We start from the raw sequence: 24,665 nt of genomic DNA, 5'->3' as shown, positions 1-24,665 counted from the left end.
AGAATCTGCCTGCCTCAGTTAACACTACAAATCTTACCTTTCTTTTGACAAACTTGTCCCAATAATTGTTAGGGAAGGATCTGTAACAGTTGTAGGAAAATTGTTAGTTTAGCTGCTGGCTAACTTCTTGCAAATTTAAGTTAAATAGACATCCTTTATTACCCATCAGTAGCAATTTTAACTTTTGACAAGAGTATAAAACGTGCAATATGGGATTGACTTCCTATGACACGCCCACTGGAGTCTAAGGAAAGGAAAAGTAGGTGGAGTATAAGGAGTGATATCACTGGGTGATATAATAAGTAATAATGCGGAGCGATATAATGAGTGATATCACTGAGAATTAAAACTACCCAATTCATGCAACTCCACACCCGGGTGTCATTAAAATCACTGGTGCAAAGGGTGACTTCTCCAAATGCCCAAGCGTCCTCTTTACTTAAAATCATTCTCTTAACTCACATGACCTGTCTCAAGAGTTTCTACTCTCTTCAAGGGCATTCATAAGATCAAGGCAGCCACACCTCTCACCGCTGTAGCATGCATGACCTCATCGGGTGGGTTGGCGAGGTGGGGGGGGGGGCAAGTCTGTTTGCAGGTAACATTATTTGCTCTCTCTCCAAAAGGAAAGGGCCATATAGCCTGTTTTCAGTTCCATTTACAGCCCCAACTCCGCCTAAAATGGATGGCTATTCAGGGGGAAATCCAAGCCTGCTGATCTTGCATGAGGATGCGCTATATAAATGCAAGTCTTTGTTTTTAAAGCCACTGATGAATTCAAATGGGCAGTGATGCAACAAAATTAACATGTTTCAGGACGAGCTATCCTGAAGCCTGTAGGCCTAAAAGCTGTTTGTATTTTGTGTGCATACAAATGCATTATGTAAACTGAGTACTTGTTTCCACATACGGTGTGTTGATGACCAGACGATCCCACTGGCCTTTAACATCATCTTCAGATGGCTGCTCTGTTATGTACAGCCCATCAAACTCCAGCTTTCTGGCAATCTCCTTTTCACGCTTGAAGACTACAAGGGGGACCTTTGAACGCATGGAATGAATAAAACCAGCTTGAACATTTTGGCACATTTAAAGAAAGTTATGTGATATTAATGCTTCAGTGTAAGCTTCAAACATTACTTGTTGACCACATAACCTACTGTTTTTAACCCTTGGTTGCCAAAGACATTCTTAGTCATCAACTAGAGTTGACGGGCTGGAGTTAATGCAGCCGTTGCAGTGGGAACTATAGGGGTCCACTTCACCGTGCAAAAGGACCCACTTCAGTCTCCAGGCATGGCGGAAAAGTCCTCCCCCCCAACCCCCCCACCCTGATAAAGGCAGAGGGTGGAAGGGGCTGACGTGGGATTCCCGGGCACCAAGGTTGGGATGTCAATTAGGCTCATCAATAAGCCAACTGACACCCATTAGCCCTGAGCCCACTGCTATTTGGTGGAAGCTCAGGGATTAAATGGGGCCCGCGTGACTTTGCTGCACCTTCAGAGGTCCGCCTAGCAAACCCTATTGTTTGCCATCCGCCGTTTGGGGCAGGGGATCAGGTACCCCGCGACTCTGCGCTTGATAGAGAGACCTGGCATTGGGAAGGGAGGGGTGGCCACTGGCAGCCATCCTCCTGTCTTTGCCTCTGACCCCCCCGATTCCCTCTCCCATGACCCTCATCCCATGATCCCCAATCCAACTTCACTTACTTTTGGTCTGAGCTCCCACAATGATCCTGGGCCTCTGGCGGGTGCATTATTGCTAGTTGCCCCCGCTCCCATGAAGAGCTGCCAGCCTCTGATTGGCCAGCAACTCTTGGCAGGTGGGTCTTATGCTGCCAGGGATCTCAATCATAGGGGAAGTGTGATGGTGGCCATTTCAGTGCCTGATGGGCACTTGATTCTGTCGGGTCTCTCCCGTGGAACTGAAGGAGGTTCCCTGTTGGTTCTGTTACCTGTTGGTGAGCAACGTCCCCTTCTGCCTGACAAAATTCTGGTCGATGTTGTTGCAACAACAACTTGAATTTATATAGTGCCTTTAGCATAGTTAGCGCATTATCAGACATTAAATGACCCCAGACAAAGAAGAAAACATTAAGGCAGATAACCAAAAGCTTGGCCAAGGAGGTAGGTTTTAATGAGTGTCTTAGAGGAAGGGAGGTGGGGGGGTGGGAGAGAGAGAGAGAGAGAGAGAGAGAGAGGGTGGGGGAGAAGTGAAGTGATTTTAGAAGGGGATTCTAGACCTAAACAGCTGACAGAATGGCCGTTATGGTGGGATGAAAGGAGTGTGGACACACAAGAGGTCTGAGCTGCAGCAAAGCTGAGGCTTGTAGGGCTGAAGAATTTTCTAGAAATAGGGAGAGGTGAGGCCATGAGAGATTTGAATACAATGATGAGAATCTTGATGCTGAGGTATTCGCGGATTGGATGTAATGTAGGTCAGCAAGCACAGGGGTGAATGGGTGAATTGGACCTGGGTCAAATGAGGATACAGGCAGTAGAGTTTTGGGTAAGATCGAGTGTTGGGGGTAGGATGACAGAAAGGAGGAGGAGTACTAGGACAGCATTGGAATACTTAATTCTGGAAGTATAAATGCATAGATGAGGTTCCCAGCAACAGGCGAATTGAGGCAGGAGCTGTGACAGGTGAATATTATGGAGGTGGGACTAGGCAGTCTTTGTAATGGAGAGATTATAGGGCTGATAGGTCAGTTCAGGGTCAAACAAAATACCATGGTTGCAAACAATTTGATTCAGCCTGTGACTGTGGCCATGGATGGGTGAGGGTGGGGTCAATGGCCAGGGAACAGAACTTATGATGAGGACTGAAGATAATTGGCCTTCCTGATGTTCAAATAGAGGAAATTTTGGCTCATCTGAGACTGTACGTTGGACAAGCAATCTAACAACAGAAGTAGTGAAGGGGCTGAGAGAGGTGGTGAGATAGACCGTAGAGGTGAAACCTGATATTGTGCTTCTGGATTATGTCACCAAAGAGCAGCAAGTAGATGAGAAATAGGAAGGAGGCAAGGATGGGTTCATGGGGGAGTCCACGAGGGTGAAGGGACTGAATAGGTGAGAGTAGAGACGCCTGAGGGGAGTCCCACTCAGATCAGTATTGGAAGAGAAGGAGGAGGATCTCAGCATCAACTGTGCAGGCGCCTAAGATTCTTGTGGTTGCATTTTTAAAATTAGTGACCAAATACTTTTTAACTGATGCGAAGCTAGGAACAGTGGATGCTAGAAGAGATTTTGGGATGTATGTACATTGATCATTGAAGTGCAGTCAGTCAGGTAAAATAAAATAAGCAAGCAAGCTAATGGAATGCTAGTCTTCCTCACTAGAGATCTAGCATATAAATGGGAGGAGATTTTACTACCACTAGACAGAACCCTGGCAAGACTAAAGTTGGAGCACTGTGTGTAGTCTTGAATGCCGCACTTTTGGAAGAATATATTGATCTTGGAAGGAGTGCAGATTCACCAAGCCTCCAAGGGGAGATGAGGGGAGGTTTCATAAACGAGCCATGTATTCTTTGGAATGTGGTTTATGGGTGACTTCATCGAGGGTTTGATGATTTTAAAAGGGTAGAAAGAAACTTTTCTGCTGTTGGGAGAATTTAGCACAAGGAAACGTTAAGCTTTCCGAATCACCTCGTAACATAAATAGGGTGAGTTTATCAATAGCATGGCTGAAAAGTTTCATGGCTGCAGTGCTTCAGCATGTAATGTGGTAAGTCTCTGTACTGTATCTTTTCAAAGTGGGAGAGTTGGTACTGTACCTTCAATACGTAGTACCCTATGATACAAAGCATTGAGATGATAGTGTGAATAATAGCAAGAAATGTCAGTGTTGGGGCCATGTATCCTGTAGTCTCCTGTAACACGTAGTAATCTACATTATCATTGTTCCAGAAACTGAAGTCACCCTCCTCATCATCAGCTGGAGGCTCAGTCACCTTAAAGGGGGAAAAAAAAACAATAAACTGCTTCTGAAATAATATAAAATGTGAATTTCATGGTAAAGCAAACATTCAAAAGCATATTTGTAATTTGCAAAGTTTCTATGTTTAACCAAAATAAAAGCACGAAAGCCATTTTGGAAATAAAAGTATGAATTATTATAGATAAACAAGCTCTGTCCATATTTTGAAAATAATAAGTCTCAATCAGCTGAAATGTTCTTCTTTCATCTCTATTCTTCATTTAAAATACTAACAGACATGCTACGTATCTGTGGCATTTTCTGTTTCCTTTCTGAATTACTACAGTAAATCTTGGTTATCCGGCATGCTCAGGGAACAGGTGGTGCCGCTTCATCAAAAATGCTGATTAATGGGGAGTCACATTGCTCCAGACACAAGACTATCAGGGCTTTTAGGTGATTTGGTGGGGGCGGGGGAAGAGTAGCTGGGCAGTCAAAGGCTCCAGCACAGCAGAGCATCACAGTCAAACCACCACAACTGAAAACCGAGCTTTTGTATTAAAAAAAAATCGAGCGGGCAGTTTTACTGACAGTTGCTTCGAGCAGAATATCTTTGTTCAGGCACAATGAACAAAACTGACCCAATAATTTAATCATTTCGATGTAAAACCCAAGAACAACTTCAGCAGGTTTACAATCTCTTATTATTATTAGTGGATTTTTAAAAAAAAGAATGCATTATCTGAACACCGCAAGTGACCAGCTTTTGAAAATAAAGCGAGCTGTCAGAAATTCCGGTTCCTAGAGAATTCCAGTTGGTTGAGTGCTGGATAACACAAAATTTACTGTATTTAAATTCAATTCTGACTTCCGATAGATCCTTATGAAAAGGCTTCATGTTTCAGGGTGGCAGAGCAAGCTGGAGTTTTATCACTGTAACTTGAGTCCACTGCAACATGGGAAGATTCAGCAAATAACTAAAGCATTTTAATTAAGCTCAATTCATTACATTTCTATGTATGTTTTCCTAAGGTTAACTCATCTAACTGGCTTTGCCAAGGTATTGTAAGTTTCAATTCGTAAGAACAGAAAGTCCAGCGTGAGAAAAAGGAATCTAACTCCCTCATCCAGAGCCCACAGATGATTATTTTGTCCCACATCATCTGTTGGTTTCCTTTCAAGCAAAGCCAACTTTCATTGTTCTTCAGAAACATAAATCAAGTGATTTTCCCTATATTCGTAAAATGCTCAAATCTCTTCTCAATAGTTATCTATCATTTAAAATTTGTCTCTGAGGCCACTACTGTCTCTGATAATTTGTCTACTATACAGCGGAAGAAAAGCTTTTTCTAGTTTGATGGATACTGATGAAATTTGTAGTAATTCATTGTTATGAGTCAAGATAGCTAACCTACTTTCTTCAGTAACATCTCACATTATTTAAACATCACTATTATGTCTCCACTCTGCATGGGTCAATTGTAGATTAAGAGAAACTCACCAAGGCTCCTTAGGCAGCACATTCCAAACCCATGACCACTGCCATCTAGATGGTCAAGGGCAGCAGATACATGGGAACATCACCACTTGGAAGTTCCCCACCAAGCCACTCAACATCCTGACTTGGGAATATATCACCATTCCTTCACTGTCGCTGGGTCAAGATCCTGGAACTCCCTCCCTATCAGCACTGTGGGTGTACCTGCACCACATGGACTACAGTGGTTCAAGAAGGCAGCCCACTAACACTTTCTCAAGGGCAGTTAGGGATGGCCAATAAATGCTGGTCTAGCCAGCGAAGCCCACATCCCATAAATGAATAAAATAATTGAGAGGGATGCTTTGCTCATGATCATTCCATTAAACCGCTACCATGAAGTTGAAAATGAACTGGATGGATCTTGCTTTTTTTTTACAATTAGCAGTTCTTTTGTTTCTGTGAATCAAGGAAGGTGCCAGATCTTGCGCAATTATCATGTCTCAAATTATTCACATCCACAAGGGAAAGTAGTTAACTTTTACATAATTCCTGAAAAATCCAAATTGATATTTTTTCTTGTACCCTGGCTAACATGCAATTTGAAGAGAAGAAAAACTCTACTCCTGATAATTTAGTCACTGTTTTCATTAACAAATGCAAATAATGCTTAATGAAATGAAGCGACCAGAATTTTTTTTATAGTGTAATTTGAATAAGCGTTATGTAGTAATTTGAAATCCTATCTACTTCTCTGAATTAAGCAACATCAAATTATCAGGAGCAAACTATATATACCGACTGCACCTTTAGATTAAAATATTAATAGCCATTTGGATAGGGTTTTGCCAAAAACAGAACCTTAACTGCATCTGTCCCTTCAACTCCCCTTACCACTGTTTGCCTATTTTCTTGTCATTCCTGGGGGTAATATGCCCACCTCTCTGATCCAAATTCTGGTTCCCTTTTCTTGGACTGATCCTTTGGAGGCTTGAAGACCTTATCAAAGTTCTTTTCCAGTATAAACTCTCCTGGTTCTAGGCATTCTAACTAACATTGGACCTGAACAAGCCTCTCGCTTGTTTAAACTCTTATTAGAACTCTGTTCACGAATACCATTTACTACCCCAAAATTAGCGGTCCCCCATTTAAGGCTGAGACGAGGAAATTTTTTTTAACAGAGGTTGTTAGTCTGTGGAATCTTTTCCTCAGAGAGCAGCGGAGACTGAGTTGGATAGATTTTTGATCGAGAACGGAGTCAAGGGTTACGGTGGGCAGACTGGAAAGTGGAGTTAAGGCCACAATCAGATTTGCCATGATCTTACTGAATGGTAGAGCCAGCTTGAGGGGCTGAATGGCCTCCTCCCATTCCTAATTCTTGTTTAATTATCTTAACTTAAATGACCTGACGGTCATTTGCTGGTGTTTGCTGGTTAGAAACCTGTTATTGTTGCTCTCTACATGTTCCGCTGTATACAGTAAGGTACTGTTCTCTTTTTTTATTCTTTACTTGCAGTTGTTGCTATTAGTACAATTACAATATTGAAAGAACCAACAAAAAGCAAATGTCCATATTCTTTTCATTACCTTGTAGAAGAGCAGAATGAAATTGATGGCAAATGCCTCAAACAGAGCTAGCAATCTCAGGTTGTAGAAATTCCTGGCCAGATAATTCTGAAACAAAAAAGCAATTCAGTCGTGATATACCAATATTTAATCAGAACCTCAGACCAATTTAACTTGGTGTTTCGCACATGACTACTATTTTCCCACAATCTAATATTTATATTGAAGCACTTCCACCCACTGTTGTAGAAGCCTTTTAATTGAAGGGTAACTTCTCTGGCAGCCGCGTCCGGTTAAAATCATGGCAGTGTCTCCGGATTCCCATTACAGGCTCGGAGGGGTGGCTGATAGTGCACAGATTCACACACTGCATCCATATCCTGCAGTTAGCTGGTGAGAGTGGCTAAGAAGTGATTGAAGTTGGCACAGCAGTTATTCTGATTTCCCCTTCAATCAGTGTAAAAAGACTTCAATCAGTCTGACACTAAATAGGTAACCCACCACTGTCTGCAAAAAAGCCAAATGCCTATGTCAGCTGAGGCTAGAATTCGGTCCCTACTACAACAATCCTTTCTTGTCACAGTTTAAAGATTGTTTAAATACATCAAAACTGCAAGCCAGAAGTTAACAATGAACCTATGTAGAGTTTGAATGGACTGTTATATAATGATTTTCTAATAAAACTGTCATATTTATACTCTTCTAATTTTGCCTTCAGCCATAGAAGAGTTGCCATCATATCCTTGTCTAATAATCACCGATCAGGGTGATTTTGAAGTGATGATGTCCTATTCTCAATTCAATGTAATTTCAGCCTGGACTGAACTCATTTATTGAGGTAATAATTATATTATTTACAGAGAAAAGTATTAAATAAACCTTGAGTTTTACACATGCTGCATTATGTGTTGTAAGATGCCTTTAAGGATAGCAGCATGACATCACTAGAAGGGAAGTGTGTCATGCAATCCGGTCTTAGTTTCACTTTTGCCTGAGCAGAGCACAACAAGCCTCTACCTTTGTATAAATTATCATGCTGAGAAAGTGTGAAGAAAAAGAAATCTTAAAAATTTGTTTCTCTTCCAAATTCTCTTGTTTAAATTCTGTTTTTAAAAATGGACAAAGGCTAACTCATCACCCTACTGGAATGTGACGCCCTTCGCATTGTATGAACATTCCAGCCAAGCCAACACAAAGGATGAGTACAAGAGACGTCTGCACCAACCCACTCTGGACAAAGGCAGAGCTATTATGACTCCTCATCTCCAATGTTGTGTTAATGGTTCCACAGTGATCTGCTCAAAATACAATGGGTTTTAATGAGGGTCCTTAAAGTACATCATTAGCTGAGTGGTTCGACCTGAAACCATCCTATCACGTGACTGAGACTGAGCTGTTTGCATTGCTTTAATTATGCAGCTTTTGGATTCTGTCTTCAGTTGTGGTTTAACCTCAGAAGAGAAGATCAGACTCCAGGCTAGCAGCCTGCCTCTGAGCTCCATCTCTCTCAAAGTTGGATCTCCAAAAAGAATCTTGCATTTCGCCTATAGGGTGAACTAATTCCCAGAATATAAGAATACTTTGCTGCATCTTCAACCGCTTCAAATGAGTTCCTAGGACAAAGACCAGGAATTCTGTCAGACAAAGCCATCTGAAAGAACCTTCGCTGGACACGGCCTTACTGGACTTTACTCAAGTGAATTAATGCCAATACCTTTTTGACGTTTTTTAGCAGCTCGCAATTTGTAACTTCTTTCCTTTTCTTTCTCTGCTTTTCTACCTTGTATGCTCATGAGTGTGGGCGTGTGTCGCAATCTATCCCTCGGGTTTTGAAAGTGTTAATAAGTCCTGGTTTTGTTTCACTTTAACAAAGAATTTGCTGTGGGGTTATTTTTAACACTAGACACACTAAACTGGGGTTTGGGAAATACACCGCAGCCCATTTCAACAAGGGAAAGGATACTAAGGGAAACAAATTAAATTAGAAATTAAAGCTACCACTGTCACGGGCAGGAGAGGGGAACAGTAATAATAATTCAATTCACCTCGCTCTCGTGTCCGTAACAAAATCTTCTCATGTGCCTAGTCTCAATAAATGAACTCACAACATGTTTACACAATCACTTATGACTGATTGGTGCCCATATCACTATAACAACACAACATTATGTATACCATTTGATTTCATGATTAAATTATCACTCACGTTCACGGATGAGGTGATAAAGAATGACAATGTGTACATTGGGAGAATGACTACACCAGTGACTGCGCTCCCTCTTTGCATAATGACAAAAGAAACTGTTGGCATTGTTGTAAAATAATCAAATACAGACACTTATGAGCACATTTTTGTTACTGAGTTAATAAATTGGAAATAAAGTATGAACTCCTATAATTTATGTTCAAAATTGGATCTGTTATGCAGACATTAAGAAAAATGAACATTTTAGTAAATGATCCATACAGGTGGAGTGTGATGGGGTGGGATGGGGGTTGGAGGGCAGACAAATGGGGCAGGGTGTGAGGATCAATAGAGGCAAATTTATTGTTAAGTGTGTATTTATATATCATACTTTGGCAAGCCAGCACAGGTGTTGGTGGAATTTTGATAGCAATTTTGCCCATTCTAAAAATTCCTCTAGGAATCAAAGTGGATCAATGCATGTTGATGCAAAGATTCTATTCATATCTTTTGTGATTTTTTTAAATCAAGCAATGAAGATAAATATGCATCTTTACTTGTGCTTTGCTTCCCACCTAACGTTAATAACATTGGCCTGACAGGCATTAAGGCAATTGGGAGAGTTGCAGGGGTTCATCATGCGCTGAACCAGAATACACTTAAACACCAGCCCAGTCATTTTAGTTCACAGCAAGGTATGAATTTATGGCAATAGTCAGGTTCCTCACTAAGTCTCACTTTACTGGTTTTGGCAACAAAGCTATTTTGACCTCATCCAGGAACCATGTGCAAACAATCTATCCCTAAGGAGGCCATTGACAAACATCATTTGGAACAAAAGTACAAATAAGAAGCAAATTTAAGACCATGGAGCTAGTAACAGGTAAAATAGAAAAAGGCACTCAATGTTATTCTTTTCACAAAAATGCAGGAGGCCAGCAAGGATCAGTTAGCTTTTAATTTCTGGTAAAATTAGGCTAAGTCATGGGTGCCCTATTCACATATGTTGGTCAATACATTAAAATTCGCTACTGAGCTGTTTTTGGCAGCAGCAATCCTTATGGCCTGAGAAGCTGTCTTATGGACTGTTCCACAGAGGACCCAGAAGGCAAAGGAGAGCTTCATCAAATTATTCTAGCCTGCAATCAAATTCGGCAGCTTGGTAATTAAACGGTAGCCGGTGAAATTTAAATTCAATGAATAAATACGGAATTGAAAGCCAGTCTCAGTAATGGTGACCATGCAACTTCCATTGCCTGTTGTAAAGACCCATCTAGTTTACCAGTGTCCTTTAGGGAAGGAAATCTGCCGTCCTTACCTGGTCTGGCCTACATGTGACTCCAGACCCACAGCAACGTGGTTGATTGACTCTTGACTGACCTCTGAAATGTTCAGTTCAAGGGCAATTCAAGGGATGGGCAACAAATGCTGGCTTTCCCAGCAACAGCAACATCCCATGAAAGAATAAAGAAAAGAAAAATTCCGTTTCCAGAGGTGAAAATTTGTTGTGCCCCAGATTCTGAGGTTTCAGCTCTGGTCCTAAAAAGAGTGGACTGTTCGACAGATCAAATATTACAATCTTGTCCAAGTAGCCAAAAAGTAGAAATATTTTTCAAACTGCAGTCGTACTTGTTAAACAGTGGAGGTTAAAGCACACTGGAATTCTGCGTCCTGTGCTATACAACAACTCACATTTATATCGTGCCATTAATGCAGAAAATGTCCCATGATAACTTACAGAGGCAAGGTCAGACAAAATGAATGCGAGACAAAGGCGGCAACATTCTGAGTGATGACCAATTGCTTGGTCAAAGGGGTGAGTTTGAAGGAGAACCTCAGATGAGGAGCGGGGGGGGGGGCGGTGGAAAAGAGGGGGATTTAGGAATTATGGAATTCCAGAGTGTGGGGACTAAATGGATGAAGATAATTCTAATAATGGTGCATCAAGGGCAGGTGGAAAATGGTCAAAAGGCCCCAGTCGGTAGAAGGCAGAGTTTAGGAATGGAAGGGAATTACTGTAGGGCTGGAGGAGGATACAGATGGCGAAAGTTAAGGTCATGAAGGGATTTAAACACAACCATGAGATTTTAAAATTGGAGGCAATAAAGAACCAGAAGCCAATGTAAGTCAGCAAGCACAGTTGAGATGGATGAACAGCACTTGGTACATGGTAGGATACAGGAAGCGGTGTTTTTTCCTTTGAGCTTAAGTTTATGATGGGTGGGCAGCAGGAAGTTGGTCAGGACAGCATTGAAATAGTGGAACTTGGGAGATAACAGAAGGTTGTCATGATATATTTTAAAATAATCCTCGTCTTATTAAAAGAAATGTGACTAAATTCAGCAGCTGTAAGCAAAATCATTTCCAGAGAATGTCAGATCATCTGCACAACTCCAGCGATACAAGGGTGTAATACTGCTGCATTTAAATTGGTCAAAATTTAAGCCAAACCTTATGTTGTGTGATATATTCTAGTACTAAACACACAATATACGTCCAAAATCTAGCTACGTACCACAGTTTTGGTTTGGTAAATTTCCAGTCCCTCCCGGAAGTTTGCCAAGAATGCCTCGGGCTCTTTCTTCTTCTGACCGTGTCGTCTCTTTTTCTCCTTGTGATCTTTTCCCTCGCTTTCAATTGGCTGTTCCTCTTTGGCCTTGTCCTTCTTCTCGCCATCCTCTGTGCTATCAAAGCAAGAGCACACCAGCAATCACTTACCTGGCAACAGCTCACAATTTTAACTGAAATTCTTTGCATGGATGTGCTGCAAGGGGAACTTACTCAGCCTTCTCAGCCTCTGTTTTATTCTCAGCTTTGCTGCTTAGTTCGACCTTGAAATTCAGCACAAAGAGCAATAAAACGGTTAGACTGTGAGCTTTCTGAAAACTGAAATTTTTTGAAGTTGCAAGTTTTGAAATGTGGAAAGTATTTTTGAAACCTACCTCTGATTTCTTTTGTTGCTGCAATGCTTTTTCAATGCCAGGGAGGCTCTCTGTTCCAATAATTTCTGAGACATCGCCAAGACCTCCGTGCGTGTCGCCCCCTGCTTTGCCTCCTTTTCTTATACCCGTACCAAACATGTCGGGCATCATCTCTGCTTCACTTTTCTCACCTTGGACTATTGTCTCAAGCTCTGCTACAACCCTTGCCTCAGGAATTTCTGCTCTTTCTGATTCCACCACATCCCCGTGAATTCCAAGTTGTGTTGGATCAGGCATGCTAGCTAGGAGGTCAGTGACTGTGATGTTTTTGGCACCTTCGACCAAGCCGCCCCCAAACATGGTAGCCCATACAATCTGGAAAAGCCCTTGTACAAGGTTGAAAATAAACAAGACAAGGCTAATGAACAGTGTCCAGAAGAAGGAGAAAAATGCCATTAATAACTCCATGGTTGTCATCCTCTTAATTTTCTTGCACTGCCTTCTGATATTTTTAAATGTGAAGATGCTGAAAAATTTGAATAAGCGAATTTTGAAATCATGACAAGCTGCTGCAAAAGCATTTGAGGACTCAGGCACCTCTTCATCTTCCGCTTCTTCAGATGGGAGAGACTCATCTTCATCATCGTCTGCTCGGTCAGCTGAATCAGGTTCAGAGATTTCAGATGCCAGCTGCATTTCAAATATGGTGTCCTCACAGAAATTCACAAAGAGCTCCATTTTTTCCGATTCCCCTCCTTCATTCACAACATCGAAGATGAACTGCCTTTTGGACTCTTTGACTTGAGGTTTCTCCCATTGCGACCTGCTTGATTCGCTGATTTCAAAGTAAACCCTTTCTATGCGTTTTGCACCACCCATGATCTCAATGCGCCCTAAAAAGGGCTCAAAGTATGTAAGGACGCTTTGTGCTGGTTGCAAAAGGGTTGTCAGGCGGCTGTCATTGGGCATGTGTTCAGATAAGTTGGTCAGTAATACAGCCACATTAAAACCAATGTCCTTGGCTGGTTCATGGAATCGGTCAATAAATTCTATATAGTTAAACATATCATTTTCATCTGCTTCAACACAAGACAGTAGGAACTCTATTTCTGATTGTGTGTATTTCTTCTGACCCTCTAAAGCTTTCTGAAATTCCTTTTTGGACATTATTCCTTTACCATCTGGGTCATAGTCTTTAAATGTATCAGAAGTGGTTATCTCCTTTAATTTAAGAAACATATCAAAGAACTTCAGAATCATTTCCACATTGCTGGAAGATTCAACCAACGTGTCTACCATCTGTTTGCCTATTGTTCCATTTACAACATTACCTAAGATTGTAGAGAAGAGCACAATAAATTTAAATGGCCACAAACAGAAAAGGCAGCTTTTTAAAGAACAAATTCCTGGATGCAGACATATAAAATTTTGAAGCCAATAAGCTAATTTACAAGAAAGTTTTAACCCATTAAAGTGATGCAAGTTACAGATTAAATTCAATTAAATAAATACAATCGTCTGGGTTTTTCTCTAGGTAGAGCTCATCTGCGTTCAAATCATTACTCAAAAAAGATTTAAACCTGAAACAAAAATAGTTTAAAGAGATATTATGAAAACATTATGTAGTTTCAGTTTGGGACACAAACACTAATAAATTAGATTGACTATCTTTATAGCCCCACAAATATATATAGAACTGGACATTACTAACTGGACAGTATTATTACCAAAAATAACATGTAAAAGCTAAGTAATGTAAATGTCTGACAAAAAAAATAGTACTTTCGAGAGATGGGAACATTCACAGCACTGGCTAAATATGCTACCACTATTAGACCAGATGCTGACTGAATCTCTAAGTAAGCATAGCATGCAAGAAATGCTAACCTTCCAGCAGTGATAACAGCATCACCACCATATCTTTCTGGAGATCCAATAACTCCTTCAGCAGGTCAATCTGGCTGGAATCCTAAAAAGAAAAGTAAACACTTAGATAAAAACAAAAAACTGCGGATGCTGGAAATCCAAAACAAAAACAGAAACAGAAATACTTGGAAAAACTCAGCAGGTCTGGCAGCATCGGCGGAGAAGAGCACAGTTGACAGTTTCGAGTCCTCAGGGAAACGTCAACTGTACTCTTCTCCGCCGATGCTGCCAGACCTGCTGAGTTTTTCCAGGTATTTCTGTTTCTGTTTTTGAAAAGTAAACATTTCATGTTTTAATTAGTTTGTTTTTTTATAACGTGGAAGAAACAGGCTGACAGCTATTTGAATTGGCATAACGTGAATTGACACTTAGAAAGGGATAGGGATTCCACGTGTCTGACTGGCATACCACTACCCCAGTCAATTTCCTTCATTGCTTTTGGTATTGACTAGATTTGAGTACTGAAAGGTCATTGGGCCTTCTCCAAAAAGGCAAAAAAATCTTCACTTCCTCCTTGCCCTTGTTGGTAAAAACGCAAGGTTACATAAATAACATGACTCTCTCACTGATATTTTGTAAAAAGTTAACTTAGTGGCTTCTAATATTCGATCTACTATGGCAAGCTGCACAATTTCCTTGAAGCAGGATAAATACAGGGGAATGAGGACTCAGGTCACTAGAACAGCATCTGGATCTCATTCACATAGGGTTAAATAGAAATGCTCCCAGTTCAAAAAAGTATAGGTGCTAAATTTGGGAATAGGAACAACATGGGCAGTGCTACTTAGAGACTGTGGTATAGCACCAACTTTTCCTTTATACTCTTTTGATTAAACCAAGTAAAACAAGTTAACAAATTAAGGACAAATAAATCGGCAGCACCTTGAAAGGGACACCGCAAAAAAGAAAGCCAAAATCTTAAAGGAAGCTTACAAAATTCAAATTAAAATGTGGTTAAGGGGGTGGATGAAGTACCCCAGCCCCCGTGGTGCCCACCAGGCTCGGACTTCTCTTTCACGCTGGACCTAGGAAATTGGGGTGTTAAACCTAACAAATTCCAGTGTATTTGCAGCATTCTCCCTCAGAAATTAGTGGTGTTAAAACATTTTACTTAAAACGTATGTCTCATTGCTGCATTTGGAATTGTTGCTGTAAATGAAAACAAAATATTTGGATCATGACGGATTGCCAGCATAACTAATAGTGGTCCCTTCCTGATCTTAGGGGGGGGTTGATGCCATAGCAACCATGAAGGACCAAGGCTTGGTTTCTGATTCTTGCTGAATTAACTGATTTCTGCTGGCTCTTCTGTCACCCCCCCCCTCATTCCATACCTGCCTTTCTCTGAAACCATATTGCAGCAGGGATCATGTTTATATTTTGTACTGATGTCAAAAGGTTATTAATGGTAGTACCGCGTTCCACATTAGCGCTCAGTAACACAATAGCCCTCAGCGCTTAACCCCTTTAATCATTTTCAACTTTTTTAAAAAACACAGGTCATGGGGTTGACCTCAGGACAGCTCAGCTTCATGTTTCAATTATCTGATAGTGTCGGAACCAAAGAAATTGCCACGTGCTGAACTCCTTCATTAAGGGGATCTTTTTCAAACGGTACTAGTACAGAAGCCTTTGCTTGTCATCAAGTTAGTGGGGAGAACGTACCTGAGAAAGCTTCATTTGCATATTTGCAAAAACATGAAGAAAACCGACCACTGCATCCCAGAGCCTGCTGTGGGCTAAACTCTGCTGGTTACCAATGCAAGGGCCCTAAACAAACAAAATCAGATGGATATATTTCAGAAAAGGATGTCAATGACAAACCTTAACACAATTTTGGATGTATTAGTTCATTGGCTGGTTGATTTATGATTGATTACATTACGGCCAAGATGAATTTTGGAGACTGTAAGTACAAATCCATATTTTGAAAATCACAGAAGTACACTGAATATATAGAAATGAGAACACAGAAATAGGCTATTCAGTCCAAACAGTCCATGTTGTCATTAACCAAATTCAGATAGTTTTAGTCACTGATGCTCCACAGCATCACAGCTCTCAGAAATACAGGAATGGTTAGATGCAAGGAGACCACGATCCATCCAGTCCACCTTTGTACCATGATAGTCACATGGCACAAGAATTACAGAGTTGTTGACTACTCTGGACAGTCATTCTCAACAGCACATCCAGATTCAGATAGCTGAGGAAATCTCCAGTGGTTGAAGGCTTTGGGAAGTAATACCTTCAAGGCTACCTGTTCCTCCCAAACACATTACCCACCTTTTTTTAGTTTCCTCCATCCAAAGACACACAAGGCAGACAAAGCACATGCTTCCATTGCTCACTTTTCCTGGAGCAGGTTGCCATCCTGAAGCCAGGGATGCCATCAAGCCTGGCTAACCAGGAATCTCTCCCACTCTTACCACCTACCATAGGTGCATTGGAAGAACTTGCAGGTTGATACTCAACCTGTTTAGCCATGTTATGAACACACCTTCCTTGGCCACCAAGTTCTGGGGTGGGATTTAAACTCAGTGCTCTTGGCTCAGAGGCAGGGATGCTACCACTGCGCCACAAGACTTCCTCTGAATATTAATTTTACTTATTATTAATGATTACTTTTCAAAAGTAATCGGTTGGTTGGAGAATATAATTCAAAGTCCTTGAGATATGATAAACATTATATAAATGTTCCTTTTTATTTTTTCTTTCTTTAATTTAAACATGAAAAATTAACCTTAAAAAATATTTCTTTGGAAACCAGTCCATGTATGTGTGTTAGGTGTGAGGCTGCATGGTCCAGTGGTAGAACCCTTCCCTCTGAATCAGAAGGTTTCAAGTTCCAGTCCTACTCCAGAAACCTTGGCATTAAATCTAGTCTAACACTCCAGTGCATGCTGAGGGAGTGCTGCACTCTCGAAGGTGCCGTCTTTTGGATGAGATATTAAAGCAAAGCCCACCTGCCCTCTCAGGTGGATGTAAGAAATGCCATGACACTATTTGAAAGAAGAGCAGGGGGCTCTCACCGCTGTTATGGCAAATATGTAAACCATCAACCCAATTCGTTAAGAACAACTTACCTGGCCCTCATCACATTGCTGTTTGTGGGAGCTTCCTGTGCGCAAATTGGCTGCCGCATTTCCTACATTACAACAGCGAGTATCATTCAAAAGTGCTTCATCAGCTATAAGGTGCTTTGGAACATCCTGAGGTCTTGAAAATTGTGACAAAAATGCAAGTGTTTCTTTTTTACATCATGTCTCAAATTACTCAAAACATTATTTTCTAAAGGAAATCAATCTAATGAACATTTGAATGAATCACTATTATCTGTTCTCTGTGTCATGAAGATTCTCCTGTCCTTTGCTCCATGATGCATACATTTAATCTTTTTGTCCATGGTTCCATCGTCTTGGCCTTCCACTACTAGAAATAATCGCTTTCTATCTACCCTGTCCTGTCCTTCCACAGCTTTCAACATTTCGATTACAATCACCTTTGCAAACTGCAATTGCTCTTGAGAATAGCCAATGTTGTCAAGTTTTGTTTTGTATTTATTCTTCCTCATATCAGAAAGCATCCTAGTGAATCTGCATTGTACCTACTCTAAAGCTTCAAAATCCTTCCTGTAGTTTAGAGCACAAAGCTGCACACCATATTCTAACCGAGGCTGTAAGATTTTACATAGCTTCAATATAATCTCTTGCCTTTTGGAGTCTATACCTTAGGGTAAAACCTTGAAGCCCATTAGTGTTTTTTCTCACAGCCTCAGCACCTCTAGTATCCTGTGAATCTGAACCACCAATTGCCTTGGCTTTCCCACATTACAATTCCATTTAGTGTACCTGCTGTTACTTTGCTACCAACACACACCTGATTTCTGAGGGAGGTGTATATTGAGGCTCAATTCTTATACTTGAATCAAAGAAAGAATAAAAAAGGAATGTTTACTGAAACTTGAATATGACCTGCAAGAACCGGAAGGTAGAGTTAGGCTGGGCAGCTTTTCTCAGTGCCACAGACACACTGGCCGGAATTTTCCAGCCCCTCCCCCGCTAGCGACAAGGCCAGCAAGCCATTGAAACCTCCATTCAGATTGGCGGCAGGGGAAGATCCCAGCAGCGTGAGGAGTTGGAAAATTCCGGCCAAAGGACTGAATAGCCTTCTTCTTTCCCATAAATTTCTATGACTCCGATCACATTTTTAGAACATCCCAAAATGCTTCCCAAACAGCACACGTATGAAGTGTCACAAGCATTCATGTCAACAAATGCCACAATGAGCTTGTGTGCTGTAAAGACCCTTGGATATCAAATTGATGAATGGCCAGATAATCTATTCTTCTTGGCGTTTCCCTTAATAGTGCCGTGGGATCAGCTATGACCACACAGAAATTTATCGCTTGCGTTTGTTCGAATTGTGTATAACTGCTCAAAATTCAGCCATTGTACAATCCTTTAGTTTAAAAAATGGGGCTGGATTGTACAGCCTCCCACTGTGGGGTTATTATAGGCAGGGGTGGCCTGTAAAATACTGTGGGTGCCAGGTTCGCTACCCACCCTCCCTCCCTCCCCATCCCCTGCTGGAATTTAACCAGCTGGTCTGGAGGAGGGGTGCTGATTTCTGGCCAAATTCTGTGGGCCAAATGAGGCTGGTAAGTGGCCAATTAATGCCCACTCATTGCAGTGCCATTGTGATATAACCATCAGCGGGAGGGGCCAAGGCAAAGCATCAGCCCAGCAGCTTTCCTTGCTAGGGGGGCCCTCCTTGCCCCGTCAGAAGTCCCCTCCCCAGGTCTAACTCCTCCACCTGATTCCCCTCTCCCCTCCTGGCTTGTTTATTCCAGACCCCTCTGACCCCCTTGCCGAGGCCAGCCAAGCCTGCCCCGGCGAGACCCCCAGACGTACCTTGACTCCCGGCTCCAGCACAGCATGTCTTCCTGCAGGCTTTGCTGCAGTACCGGCAGTGGCCAGCATGTCTGGTGGCGTTGCCGGTACTGGAAAGCTGCCGGCCTCTGACCTGTTTAGCCTGGGGGGGCTTTGACCATGGCACCCTGTTAAATCAAACCCACAGAATTGGTCTGATACATTACTGGATACATGATAGGAAGCTGTAGTGTTACCTGAATATACTCAGTAAGTGAGTTGAAGATTTGTTTGGATACAGCTAACGCTTTTGAGAAGTTGCGCTGGCCTTGTCCATCCATGACATCTTTTCCTGAGTAATACCAATAGAAATCACTGATTGACTCCTGGAATTTAACAAGAGATGATTGACATTAATGTTTTATATGGATTACAAATGAATATAGCACTTGTGTGTCCACTAAATGTGGAATCAGTTGTATTAAAATGCTCCAACATTCTGTCCATTCCTATTACTGTCTCTCTCAGTTCTGCTGCCAGCTCATGGGGCCAAAAATCTTTTCATTTATTTGGTGAAGCATCAACAACGTATATTGGCAGATCCTAAAAATCCAACTTCTCAATTCCAAATACAGAACAGTAACAAGAACAGGTGTAAAGATATCCATTTCTGCTACCAGTCTCGGGAGTGAGAAGCAACTTCAATAGAAACAAAAAATTCCTAATCACTCAGCTGATTTCCAACTGTTGTTCTGCTCAATGAACTATTGAAGACTGTACTCTGGAATAGTTAGTTACACCCCGTAATACAGAGGTCCACAATATTGTATTGTTGTTCATGGAGCTAACTACAAATATGGTGAAGGTCACCTGTCTATATTGACCAGTGAGAAAGGTGCGAGTGCTCTAGTTGTAGACAGAAAGTGAAGAGGCCACAAAAATACATTTCAAGAAATTAGTCTTCCCTAGTAGCCACAAATAGTTCATAAATATTAACAATTCTTCACTTAGTAGTAGACAACTTCAGTATTGCTGAGAAAGAGAGACATGGCCTAAATCTTCTGGTAGGGTCAGAACTTCTATTTCCAACCCTGATCAGACAAAAAAATACCCACTTACTTCCGTCCGATTTTCCTGGGCAGTCTTTTGGTGGAAGATCCCGCAGAACTCACTGAGATTGGGAATCAGAGTGTCAGCGAAGGGAATCCACAAAGAAGCCACACCCCCTTTTTACAGTGCTAGCTGCCATATTCTGTAAGTAAAGTTTAAATGTCCCAAAGCTTCTTTGAAAATTTACAGAGAGAAGGTATGTGGACAAGGAGGGAGGGCGGGTAAGGTAAGAGGATAAACGGGTAGGGTGGGTAAATAGGTAGGGGCGTAAGATAAGTGTCTAAGGGGTGGGGCGGGTAGGTGGCTAAGGGGGTAGGGTTGGTAAGGGGTAGGGTTGGTAAGGGAAGTGGGTAAGGTGAGTAGGGTGGAAGGTAGGTAGGGTGGGGTAAGGTCATGTCAGGTCGGGTTGGAGGGGAGTCAGAGGTCAGAGAAGAGTCGGGAGGTGGGGGGCCAGTCAAGTCGGGTCGGGGAAGTTGAGTATGGGGGAGTCAGCTGCTGGGGGCTAGTCAGGTTGTGTTGGAGGATATCTTAGGGGACATGGGGAAGTCAGAGGGTCAGGGGGAGTCAGGTGGTTGGGGCTAGTCAGGTCAGGTCAAGGGGGTTGGGGGGAATTGAGGGGCACAGGGGGCAGGGCATTGAAGGGCAGAATCAGGGGTCAACATGAGTGATTGGGGAATCAATTGTATAGCCACCCAGGGTGTTTGACTAGGTTCTAATCTGTCTAACATTTCCTGGGTAACTATCCAGATACGTAAGTTGGAATTATCAGAAGTCTCTGGCTCTAATTCAGAGTTGGAGGCTTTTTCAGAGAGTAGCAGGGAGCAGGGGAATTGCCCACTGGAAGTTCAAATTTCCCAGGCAATTCCCCCAGAATCATTGCATTGGAGCTTCTGAGGGGTCTCATAGCATATCTCTGGGGGGGTGTCCAGTCTTCAACTATCCAGAGACTGGAAGAGTTGGGCCGCTGTCGACACATTTTCAGAGTCACCTTGCCACCAATCAGCACCTTTTTCTCATGCGGTATAAACTGCTACTCCCTTTGAAATTTGGCGTTCTTGCATCTGTCCTGATGAGTACATGACAAAAAGCTTTGACAGCCTGTCTCTTTTTCCAGCAATACTCAGATTAACCATTTTGTTCTGAATTGCACCAAACTTCATTGCATATCTTGGGATTACCTGAAGGCGCAGAAGATAGTCAACAGTGCTGATAATGATATTCACTGTCGTTGTGTTTCCTGTTTGTGTCCTCAGGTAATTCTGGAAATCTACAGTTTAAAAGAAAAATCTTTAAAATATTAGAGAGTATGTAATTGTGCTGTGAAACATGGTATAGAAAGTAGGAGAGTTTGTGTCCAATTTTACTTTTGAAGTAAATTACAAGAACATGATGATTATTAAGGATTAATTTGCACAAGAATTATTAGAATACCAGGAATATGTACCCAAATAAGCAAGTTAATAAACTTTCCTCATGAATGGGAACACATCTGGCATGAGATATTCCTTCCCAGCCCAATATGACAACATTAATTTATTATTCATGGTCTATTTTTGTTATGCCTTCTTCTGTGCAGTATTTAGGGAGCTGAAATCAGGTTCACTTAAAAAAAACACATCTCTGTTTGAGACCTGCACATTTCAATTATCCTTGTCTATTTACTCTCCAAGATTGGATGAGACCAATTGGCTTTTAAGTGTTGTTTGCAAAGCTATTTGGGTTCATCTCTCCAGCAACATTTCCTGATAATTGAATCCTTTATTCTGAAAATGGCCACCGGATTTGCAGACACTCTAGGGATTAGTCCTTCGTTCCTCTATGTTTTTAATTCTATGTGAGGTTGGTAGTTTTGTTTGGCTCCACAAGATTGATTTCCTGTGTCCCTGCTTGAGCTTCGAAAGGTAATGGAAAATATATCTTGGGCATCCATCAGCAGTTAAGGTCATTGAGATAGAAGCTTCAGAATTAATGGGAGTAATTTCAATTCCCCAAAATGAGTGGGTTTGCAGACATAGCAACGCTACCACCACATAAATCAAGGGTCAAACTCTTATAAAAAATCAATAATTTCGATATAAAAATCATGAGTTACTATTTTTCTCAAAAATATAGACTGACATTTGGGTTATAAACCTCATTAGTGGGTTATTTAATCTCAGATCAGAATCCTTTGCAGAAACTATGGGCGGAATCGTCTGCTCCCATTGGTGATGGAGGCATGCTTGGTGGTTTGAGCGAACAATATGATGGGAAGGCCGAAAATCGGTTTCACGACGTTGTGAATCATCTGCTCTGCCCGTCAACGGCGGACCATATCTCGCATCGTCACAGCATGTCGGGAACTTCATTGTAATACATCTGAATATCATTATAAGTCCAGCTCGCCAGAATCATTCCCCCCCCCACCCCCCACCCACGCTGAATCATCCAGGTATGTCAGGGGCCAACGTGTTTCATAACTGAACATAAGTGACGTGCACCTGGTGAGCTGCCCTTGGCTCAGGGCTTTGAGGTTTGTTTACCTACCTTACTGTGGGCAGCACTCGCAGTCATCAGCGCCAGGCTTCACAGGCAGCACCACACCACTCTTAGTGGGGCTCACGGGCAGGTCTCTACCTACCAGACCAGCCGTAAGGTGGGGGTGAATTTTCAATGGCTGCAGGGCTATGGCTTGCTTGGGGGAGGGGGAGAAGTGGCTTCAGGCAAGGGATGAGGGTGCAGGGCTAGGGCATTACTGAGGAAGGAGGGTATCCCAAGGTGTGTGTGGGGACACATGTTGATTTGTGCAAGTGGCCTCAAGATGGTGAGGGCTGAGGAGGCAGCCTCCAGAGGAGATGAGGCCAGATGGAGATGTGAGGGTGTGTGTGTGAGAGAGTGAGTGGTGATGTCCCTTGAGCTGGCAGTGAGTGAGATGCCAGTGAATGTGCGATGGGCTTGTGAGTGTGTGAGTTTAGAGTGATGAGATGGTTGCTTTACTCTGGCAGCACAGATGAGATCATTTATCCTCTTTCTGCACTGGATAGCCAATCTCTTCTGTACGGCATTGGCACTGACCACCACTGCCACCGCCTCCCAAGCTGGAGTGGTGACACTGATGGGTCTCCCACAGCCAGAGTAGGGGTAGAGGACATCACAGTGGGCTCCATTGCAATATTTAAACCAGATGGATTTTGATAAACTTGTCCACATAGCAGCAAAGTTCTGACAGCAGCAACACCCTGGAGTAACAGGTTCACATCAGAACTGAGAAGGCATCCAAGGATGTGTCACTGAATTGGGGGGCTGCACTCTTCTTGGCTTTTGGGGCCATGTCTTCGCTGGTGCCCTCCTGGGCTGGAAGCACAGAGAGGTGTGCGCATGACTGCACTTTAAATATAGTGCCCAGTGTGAGGAAGTGGCAAGGTGATGGCGTAGCTGGCAAATCAGAGGCAGCCTGTCAGCGCAATGCATGTTTCCCGGGAATGCGTGATTAAGACGCATAAACCTGCCATTGCAGCCAACAGGTAAAACGTCCTTTTTCCCATCCATGGATGCTGTGGAGGCTCGCTGTGATGTCCTCTATCCCCACTCTGGCCTCAGGAGGCCCATGAGTCTCACCACTCTGACTTGGGAGGCAGTGGCAGAGGTGGTCAGTGCCAACACTGCATACGAAAGGTCAGCTGTCCAATGCAGAAAACGGATGAATGATCTCATCCGTGCCACCAGTGTAAATCAATCATCTCATCACTCTAAACTCACACACTCACAAGCCCATCACATTCACTGGCATCTCACTCACTGCCAACTCAAGGGACATCACCACTCACTCTGACACACACACCCTCACATCTCCATCTGGCCTCATCTCCTCTGGAGACTGCCTTCTCATCCCTTCCATGGCTCCACTCGGCACACATGTCTGGTATCCTTCTCATTTGGCCCAGAATGTGCCTTTCTCACAGGCTCTCGATCTGGACAAGATCGCGCACAACCACTGGGAGAGGTCCCAGATGGGGGTGTAGAGTGCCGGATAGCAAGGTCCTCACTCCGTTTGAGAGTTGAGCGTTGGAGCTGGCCGGAGAGAACATGAACCATTCCTGCAGCAGCAGTGAGATCGGTGGCGAACACCCAGGTGAGGATTCTGCACCACATCATCCCTCTCTCATCGTTACTCCGAGTCCACCCTCCTGTGTTCAGTGCAGCTGCCAAGCACTAATAATCTCTACTTTCTGTCCTAGGCACATCTGACTCATCCCTCTCGGGCAACTTTGACCCCAGCCCCAGTGCTGAGAGCACCTTGGATGAGGACCCTGAGAGCAGCATCATTGAAGGCCTGTGTTCACCCACACCCTCCGCCAGCGCAGGGACACACCTCAGTGAAACCTAGAGGTAGAGTGGCCTTGGGATCACAATCTGGTGGGCACAGCACACAATCTGTCCCACAGCAGGCAGAGGCAGGGACATCCTTGGTCACTGGCACTCAGAGGGCTGCTGGAGGCAAGGAATCTGCTGAGTCCACGTCAGAGGATGAGCCTCTGGACTCGGTTCTCAATCAGTTGTTGGAGCTGTAAAGACAATCATGGGAACATCAGGAAGGGATGCATTCCTCAGATTGCCAGGGACGATGGAGGGGTCTATCCGCTTTCAGTCTAAGGTGATAGCGCCAGCATGCCGACACAGCGAGGCCAAGGCTGGCAGGATGGCAG

At 42.8% G+C, this 24,665-nt stretch overlaps 1 protein-coding gene across 2 annotated transcripts in view; it reads right to left on the bottom strand.

Annotated features, from left to right (window-relative positions):
• ryr3 (ryanodine receptor 3) overlaps positions 1-24,665 on the bottom strand; it is a 349,432-nt gene that overhangs the window by 20,802 nt on the left and 303,965 nt on the right. For both annotated transcript variants that reach the window (XM_041214540.1, XM_041214541.1), the window contains 11 exons: positions 21,159-21,247; positions 19,128-19,256; positions 15,665-15,769; positions 13,961-14,042; positions 12,095-13,404; positions 11,934-11,983; positions 11,668-11,836; positions 6,989-7,075; positions 3,782-3,958; positions 911-1,041; positions 38-80 (listed from right to left, as the gene is read on the bottom strand). In XM_041214540.1, the coding sequence (XP_041070474.1) occupies positions 38-80; positions 911-1,041; positions 3,782-3,958; positions 6,989-7,075; positions 11,668-11,836; positions 11,934-11,983; positions 12,095-13,404; positions 13,961-14,042; positions 15,665-15,769; positions 19,128-19,256; positions 21,159-21,247 (2,372 nt within the window). The remainder of the gene's footprint in view (positions 1-37; positions 81-910; positions 1,042-3,781; positions 3,959-6,988; positions 7,076-11,667; positions 11,837-11,933; positions 11,984-12,094; positions 13,405-13,960; positions 14,043-15,664; positions 15,770-19,127; positions 19,257-21,158; positions 21,248-24,665) is intronic.

This window comes from Carcharodon carcharias, chromosome 20 (genome assembly GCF_017639515.1).
Source record: "Carcharodon carcharias isolate sCarCar2 chromosome 20, sCarCar2.pri, whole genome shotgun sequence".
Classification (NCBI taxonomy): Eukaryota; Metazoa; Chordata; class Chondrichthyes; order Lamniformes; family Lamnidae; genus Carcharodon; species Carcharodon carcharias.
Note: the sequence above shows the minus strand (reverse complement) of the source record. Positions and strands in the feature narration are given on the sequence as shown.